Here is an 8,361-nt window from a genome sequence, read left to right as displayed (position 1 = left end):
ATTACATGGGCAAGGTGATGAGTACATTTGTTGCCTCCTCCTTTCTTTCCCCTTACAATATCTTCCCACCCTCCCCATCCTCCAACCCCTCCGCCCCCGCCATGGGGGAGGGACATACAAAGCAACAAACAAATCATCTTATAAATATGTTATAAACAATAGCAAGAAAGAAAAACTATTCGAGTCCTTATCTTGGGGTTCATTTAACCTTACATCAACGTATCTGACTGTTTCTGATTGTCTCAGACATGTACTAGTTATTGAAAATAAGGGAAACCATGGGACCTATGTTTCTTTAGGCCTGGCTTACTTCATTTAATATATTTTTTTTCCAAGTCTTTCCATTTCCTAACAAATGGGACAATGTTATTCTTTCTGATAGCGGCATAGAATTCCATTATGCATATATACCACATTTTCTTGATCCATTCATTTACTGAGGATCATCTGGGTTGGTTCCAAATCTTAGCTGTGGTAATTAATGCTGCAATAAACATAGTTGTGCTGGTAGCTTTAGTACGGCTTTGCTTGTGATAATTCCACTAAATGACCAAAAGTGGGATTGCTGGGTCACAGGGGAGGTCTATGTGGAGTCTATGAGGAACCCACTTTAAAAACTTGAAAAAGGAATCAAAACAGAAATTAGAAAATGGAAAAACCTCCCATGCTCCTAGATTGGAATGATCAACATCATGAAAATCGCAATACTTCCCAAGGCTATCTAAAAATTCAATGCGATACCTATCAATATTCCAACCTCATTCTTCAGGAAAATAAAAGAGGCAATCCAAAAATTCATATGGAAAAATAAAAGACCATGAATAGCAAAAGCGATCCTTAACACAAAGAACACTGCTAGAGGAATATCAATACCAAATTTCAAACTCTACTACAAAGCTGTAGAAATCAAAACAGCTTGGTACTGGCTCAAGAACAGATCTCAGGACCCATGGAATAGAATTGAAAACCAAGAAATGAACCCACATACCTATAACTTTGTAATCTTCGATAAGAGGGCTAAAAAAATAGAATGAAAGACAGCCTCTTCAGTAAATGGTGCTGGCAAAATTGGTTAACTACTTATAGAAAACTAAAGCTAGATCTTTATATATCACCCTGCATCAGAATCAGCTCCAAATGGATCAAAGACCACAGAGTCAAAGCAGACACTCTGAAAACATTACAGGATGGAATAAGAGAAACCCAGGTCTCCAAAATTTTCCTAACAGAGACCTAGAAATACAACAAATCAAAGAAAGGTTGGACAAATGGGATTGCATGAAATTGCAGAGCTTCTGCATGGCAAAGTACATAGCTAGCAAGATCAACAGAAAGCCCACGGATTGGGAGAAGATCTTCACTAGCCATACAACGGACAAGGGTCTCATATCTAAAATATACCTGGAACTCAAAAGTTAAATCACCCAACAACAAACCTTGAAGAAACAACTGCCCAAGAAATAAGTGGGCTAAAGTCTTACCAATCCTAATTTAAGCCTTTTATTAATCTCTGCTTTAACATTTTATACTTTAGTTTTCATTTGTATTTTGAAAACTCCTTTGAAATCTTGAGGATATGTACCACTATTTCCTCTTGGCTACTCATTTTAAAACAGATATACATTAAAAACTTTTGAACTCAAATGACCATTTTTTGTTAATGCAAGAATTAATCACCAGTACTGTACCAAGAAGCTAGACTTAACACCTATATGCTTTTTTATTTTTTTGGTGGGGGGTGTCTGGTTGTGGGCCTGAACTCTGGGCCTAGGTGGTGTCCCTCAGGTCTTCAGCTCAAGGCTAGAGCTGTACCACTTGAGCCACAGTGCCTCTTCTGGTTGTTTCTTTTCTGCTTATGTGGTGCTAAAGAACTGAGCCCGGGCCTCATGCATGCAAGGCAAGTGCTCTACCACTGACCCACCTTCCCAGCCCATCTATATGCCTTTTAAAAAAACATATCCAATTGCAGAGTATCAATGAAAGCAAATCATATACTAATAAATTTTCTAACCATATTTTTAAGGCTTTTTCAAAGTTAATACATCCAAGTGGCAGTTTTAGGAATACCAATCAGATCATGACATCACTCATTTTTACCATTATGTTTCCTGTGTCTGTCTGCAAGAGAAAGGGACAGGACAAAGATTGGTCATACAGCCCCTCCTAAGGAATGTGCATGCACCCAACTCTTCAGGGTTAGTTGAACTACCTTTGTGCCAGCTTGCCCTCTTCTACCATGCGTGGACTCCCCCCAGGGTCTGTCCCAACCTGCATGACTGGCTGAGCTGCACGTCTGCCTCTACATCCCTCACCTCAAAAGACAGTTCTTCTATTAGAGTCTAAGTTTTTCCCTTTTTTTTTCTTGATTCTTGAATGAAATAGTTTCAGACAGAACAGGTAAAGTTTTAGACAGAACAGGTAAAATCTTTGACAGTGTTAAATAAACCTTTATATTTAAATTTCTAATAGTATCCCCAAGTTTTAGCAGAGGGAACTAAATCCCAAACAGCCAATGCCTTTTTGTTGAGTCAGATAACTTGATTACAGTGTAAACAACCTTTGCATTTTAAAATACCGAATTTTAAAATACAGATTTTGATTTGTAAATTAAAGAATTCTTAGAAAGTTTAACTAAACTTCCTGTTTAAAACAATACAATAATCCTTTAAGATATTTGGCATACAAATCTGATGACATTCCTTACAGTTTAAACTCTTTTTTTTACAGCATGCTGATTTTCATCTTGAACATGTTCCAACATACTCATACAAAACTTAAAGTGCACAAAAATGAAAATCAGTCCAGAATCTTGATCTAAAGATTTAAGATTTGTAAAACAAAGTGCCTTTGCTGAGCTTCATTTACCCAGGGCTTGCTTGTTTAGCAATGCATTTTACCAATTGGCCTTGTGAATACCTTCAGCTGGAGGAAGGCTAGGTGGGAGTCACCTGAAACTGAACTAGCCTATCTTTTATCCAATTTTCTTTTTAGACAAGAGCATTTTACAATTTTTTAACTGTTCGGACAAGCCAAATGTCCAAACGAGGCTCAAACTGTCTATGCCCTCACCTCCGGCTGCCTCTGCAGGAAAATGCAGCCTGAAGCTTGTAAGGTCTTGCAACCTCCCATGCCCACGTCCTGACTGCTGCAACACAGACAAAACAGAGCAGGTCTATGACCAGGCCCAGACAGAGCTGGAACTTTTATTCCCCCAGAGATGTCCAAATGAACAAAAATAACAGATTCTAATAACTTGAATAATTGTCTGGGTTTTTTTTTTCAGAGAATGGTGAGCTCTGGCGTTTAGGGTACCTGACTTCGGTGACTGAGAGCCCCAAAATAACTCTCTGAACCTAGAAGAGAGGTGTTAGTTTAGAGGAGCTCTCCTGCAGCCATTTTACATTAAGGGAGGGCCAATCTACCTGGCAGAGAGTGCAGAGATGACCTTGGGTAACAGTACTCATATGCCCTGGCTTTTTCCTGAAAATAAGAAAAGGGTTCTAAAAGCATTTCCAAAAGTGATGGATAAAGAAGTTTGGTGCATTTCTACAAAAAGCAAGATATCAGTGATCTCAGAATTAGCTTAAAGAGAAGTTGTTTCTTACTTTTCCTGCTTGGGCCAAATAAGCTTTCCCCTTGGAATTTTATCAGCACCAGAGTGGAGAACTAAGTTTGACAGGAGATTCTCCACCTCATCCCAAGGTTTCTCCAACATCTGGGGTTAGGGTTGTAGACATAGGTTTAACAGGAGATTCTCCATCTCATCCCTTTCTCCATGCTTGTGGTTCTCAGACATTTAGACAGAAATGTCAACTAAAACAGACACAGATAGGTGGCCACACAAACCAAATGGTCAGACAGGCATAAGCAAACAGCAGCAGAAGGCACCTCCAACAGACAGACAGAACAAATAAGAACCCAAGTGAGGCCAGACTCCAGGTTAAGAACCCTAATCTGCCTCCACTGGGGAGAGGCGCATCCCAAACTCCTCCATGGCTGGGAGTTCTGCTGCATCCCACCTCCCCTTCTGCCCCTTCCACTATACCTGGCCAGGCTTTTCAACTTACCTCTAGAGGCTTTTGAGTTCTAAGTTCCTGCTAGGAACTTCTCTCCACAGCTGTCCCCTAGGGAGTGGCTCTTCTGACACCAGTCCAAAGTCCCTGAACTCAAGGCCCAGGGTCCTGGATCTCACTTGGGCCTACATCTATTATATCCTGGATCCAAAAGAGACTTCACGAAACCCAGATAAAAGTGCTAGGAACTTTATTATTATTATTTTTTTTATCAAAAAGGCTTTCTTGAATGCTGGGGGTGGGGGGGTGGCGGGGTGGCTAGCTCGGCTTGCCCAGGATGCCGCACAGGGTGGCCACGCTGCCCAGGATGAAGCCCAGGGCCAGGGACAAGGTCTGGTCGAAGGAGCCAGGCAGCTGCTCCACGTGCTGGTTCCGGGTCAGCAGCTGGTCTCGCAGCAGGCCCAGCATGCCCACGATGTTGCCCAGGTGCGTCAGCGTCTGCAGCAGGGCAGCATTCAGCGATGGTGTGGCGGCCGATGGCAAGAGGTTGGCAGGGGCCCAGGGCGATGCGGCAGCTGCGGGAGGGAGCGCAGGGTCAGTGCTGCAGCCCACCCTCCGGCCTCTGACCCTCCGGCCCCGGCCGCCCCTTCCAGCCTCCAGCCCCAATCGCCCTCCCCCCCCCACGCCCCCCCCTTGCCCTGCCGACCCTTTCCCTCTCCCGCGGCCGCCTGCCTACCTGGCTCATCTAGGGCTGGTGCGGGCGCGGAGGGGGCGGGGTGGCGGCCATGCTGTGGGCACCCCGGCCCCGCGGGGCGGCGGCGGGCGCGCTCGTCCGGCCCATCGTAGCCCAGCAGCCCCATGAGCTCGTGGATCTGTGCGTCCAAGGGCCCGGGCGCTTGGCCAGTGGCCTTGGGCACCTTGTTCTTGAGGAACTTGTAGCAGCGAGGACATTTTGCGGGAGTGCGCAGCACCTGCCTCAGGGCTAGCGCCACCGCCCGCGGTGGGGTCCCTGGTGCGTCCTCAGCTGGCGGCAGCATCTCGCCCATGGGATCTGTCGGCGAGGGCAGCACCAGCGGTGGCGGCCGCCTGGGCCGGAGCAGCATCCCAGCGGGCCGCATGGGCTCCGGGGTTGGGGCGGTGCCCGGGGGCCTGCGGGGGCCCGGGGGGTTGCGAGGGCCTGGGGGCTGGGAGACCCTGGGCGGCTGTGGCATCTCGGCTGCCCGCACACTCTCTGCCGAGCTAGGAACTTTATTACTACCACATGGGACCAGTTCCTTCCACTGGGAAAGTAGGAACAGCCTTGAGCTCAGGGTAGGATGTGTTTTTATAGGGGTAGATTAGATAGAGTTATATATACAAGCCATGCAAGGCAGGTTTGGCATATTTTTCATTGGTTACAGTTATATGACCTTTAAATTAATTTGTTCTTTATGGTAATATCATATGTAATCATTTGTAATAGGTCACTCATAGTGGGACCACTCAGCGGTGGTCTTCAATTGGTGGGCTTAAGGCCTTGTTACCAAGGCAAGCAAGCAAGGTTATAGAAGCAAAACTTGGCAGAAACATAGCCTTGACTCACAGAAGCATAGGCAAAACATAATCTTGACTTGGTCAGCATGATCAATACTATCAAAGCTATTGACACTACTTTAGAAATTATTTTTATTATAAGCTCCTAACTGCTCTTTAATGCAGCTGGTGATAAGCCTCAGTTGTCAATAGGCTTTTGCAAAGCTGCCAGTTTGGTAAAATTGAGTAAGGGTGCGATGTTCTTTTGCTTTTTTATCAAGGATGGGGAAAGGACAAAAGTTGACTACTGGTCAGCCTTTGTCTGGGGTTTTTCTTTACCAGGAGGTTTTTTCCCTTTATCAATAATTGTGTTTTGTTTTCTGATTTCACAGTTTTGTACCCATGGCTATTCTTTTCCCAGGGAAAAGGGGGTTCAGGGGAGAAAGTAAATTTCTAAGAGCAGGAGGGACTGAGGCCAGACAACAGAAGAAATTTCTGCCAGTGAATAGTAACTTGGATATTACAGAAAACCAAAGATCTGGTGTTTTAGTGCATTAAGCTGTTCACATTGTAATCAAATTATCTGACTTCTCAAAAATGTAAAGGATTATTGCATTATTTTGAAGAAGAACTTTAGTTAATTTTCAAGTTTTTGCTAACACCAAAACTTGATGACTTTTCTTGGGAGTTTAAAACAACTCATTTATGTTTTTACATGATGATGACAGGCAGAAATTTACTGGTAGAACAAACTCCAGAGTTCATTTCAGGGGTTTCACAGAGCAAGGGCACCTGGGACTGAGGAATGTCTCTCAAGGCCTTCCACTAAGTGCGGCCATGTGGCCTGTCCCCTGACACAGGAGTCAGGTCATGACAGGAGTCATCCTGTTCAGGCGAGAATAGGATCTCACTGGGGCATCCAGATGAAGTGGACTGACCCCCTGGACAAAGTCACAGACGCTGACCAGTATCTTAAAAGATAGTTTATTCAATTGACCAGCCAGGGTTAACTCATCTAGGGAATGAGCAGTCCCAAACTCAAATAGCTCAGGGTTTATAAAGGTAAAAAAAATGCATTCTTTTAGAGCAGATTCAAGCAAGGTGGTGTACAGAAGAACTTCGCAGTTATTTTATTTTGCAAGCTCTTAAGTCACAAACATTCCCCAAACAATTAAAACCGTAAGTACTCCTGTAACAATTTCTTGACCTAAAGCAACGGGCAGTTCCTAGTTTGGGGGCCAGGTGTTTTGCTTTTTCAAATCTAGTAATTACAGTAGAAGGAACAGCTAGGGGGTAAATAAGCCTAGTTCTTTCCTCATAACTAGTTGTTCCAGTTCAATCCTGCCTTGCATAGTTTGGCCCTATTCTTAATGAATGAAGTTCCTACAAGAATTGGCTCACACCTGTAATCCTAGCTACTCAGGAGGCTGAGATCTGAGGATCGTGGTTCAAAGCCAGCCCGGGCAGGAAAGTCCATGATACTCTCATCTCCAATAAACCACTAGAAAACCAGAAGTGGCACTGTGACTCAAGCAGTACAGCACTTGCCTTGAGCTGAAGAGCTGAGGGATAGTGCCCAAGCCCAGAGTTCAGGACCCCTGACCAAAAAATAAATAAATAAAAATAAATAAATAAATAAAATAAAGAATCATTTAAGGAAGAAGCTAAGAAAAAGAAAATACAGCTAAGAACAAAAGAGAGCAGCAGAGATTACTAATCTCCATATCTAATAGTTATAAAAAACATGCAAGTTAAAAAAAAAGATTTCAGCCAGGTGTGGGTGGCTCACAACTGTAATCCTAGCAATACAGGAGACTGAGATCTGAGGGTCCTGGTTTGAAGCCAGCCTGGAAAGAAAAGTCTGTGAGGTTTTTTATCTCCAATTAACCTGCACAAAGCCAGACCTGGAGGTATGGCTCAAATGGTATAGCACTAGCCTCGAGCAGAAAAAGCTTAAGGAGGGGCTAGGAAGGTGGCTCAGTGGTAGTGCGCTTGTCTTGCATGCATGAGGCCCTGGTTCCATTCCTCAGCATCGCATAAGTAAAAAAAAGAAATAAGCCGGAAATGGTGCTGTGGCTCAAGTGGTAGAGTGCTAGCCTTGATCTGAAGAGCTAAGGGACATTGCTCAGGCCCAGAGTTTAGGCCCTATGACTGGACCCAAAACAAAAAACAAAAAAAAAAAGCTTAGGGATAGTTCAGTCCCCAGTTGAGTGGGGCTCAGTGTCCCAGCTCTGAGTTCACTCTCCAGTATTGGCACCAAAATAGGAATAATATTAATAATTACTTAAGAAGAAACAGGAAATACTTAGGATGTGGTAGATGTTTGAGTCCTGAAGCTCCCTGTTGAGTTGCCTTGTTTCCTTTGTAGTACTGTTGCAGTGGTGTGTGTGTGTGTGTGTGTACACAAGTAACCCTATTAGTTATTTTATTGTAACCATTAGGACCCATGAGCAAGAACTATTATAAGAAAACAGAAGTGTTGAACAATACGCTGTAAGCTACAACAGTAGATGGCCAAGCCAGATGGACCCCAGGTATCCTTGATTCTGGACTGTGCACAGTTAACCAATCACAGACAGTATTGGCTCCTTGGTTAAACCCCAGAGAAAAAGCTGCTTTGCTCGGGATGCTGCAAGATAGACTGGCCAAGTGAATATCCTGTGTTGAAACAGGGAGAGGCAAGTCAGTAAGGTGAGGGCTATGCAATGCTCTGAAGGAAATGGGCATAAGTGAGAATACCTGTCCTAAAGGGGCTTGTGGTAATAGTCTTTCCCCACACCACCATCCTAGAATTGTCCCTCAGCTTTTTGCTCAAGGTTAGCACTCTGCTACTTGA

The 8,361-nt window shown here is 44.2% G+C and overlaps 1 protein-coding gene across 1 annotated transcript; it reads right to left on the bottom strand.

The window, feature by feature from the left end:
* Positions 1-4,331: 4,331 nt before the first annotated feature.
* Positions 4,332-5,224, bottom strand: LOC138833498 (undifferentiated embryonic cell transcription factor 1-like). The gene is made up of 2 exons (XM_070031767.1): positions 4,750-5,224; positions 4,332-4,588 (listed from the first exon to the last, which is right to left on the bottom strand). The coding sequence occupies exons 1-2, from the start codon at positions 5,222-5,224 to the stop codon at positions 4,332-4,334; spliced, it is 732 nt and encodes a 243-aa protein (XP_069887868.1).
* Positions 5,225-8,361: the final 3,137 nt, after the last annotated feature.

The sequence above is a fragment of the Dipodomys merriami genome, unplaced genomic scaffold, assembly GCF_024711535.1.
Source record: "Dipodomys merriami isolate MVZ:Mamm:240054 unplaced genomic scaffold, mDipMer1.0.p SCAF_2092, whole genome shotgun sequence".
Lineage (NCBI taxonomy): Eukaryota > Metazoa > Chordata > Mammalia > Rodentia > Heteromyidae > Dipodomys > Dipodomys merriami.
The sequence above is the reverse complement of the archived record's forward strand: the minus strand, read 5'-3'. Positions and strand labels throughout refer to the sequence as shown.

Excerpts from the sequence above, each read along its gene's own strand:
- LOC138833498 (XM_070031767.1), bottom strand. The coding sequence starts at position 5,224 with ATGCCACAGCCGCCCAGGGTCTCCCAGCCCCCAGGCCCTCGCAACCCC. Across the intron at positions 4,589-4,749 it reads ACCAGCCCTAGATGAGCCAG|CTGCCGCATCGCCCTGGGCC; the intron begins GTAGGCAGGCGG and ends TCCCTCCCGCAG.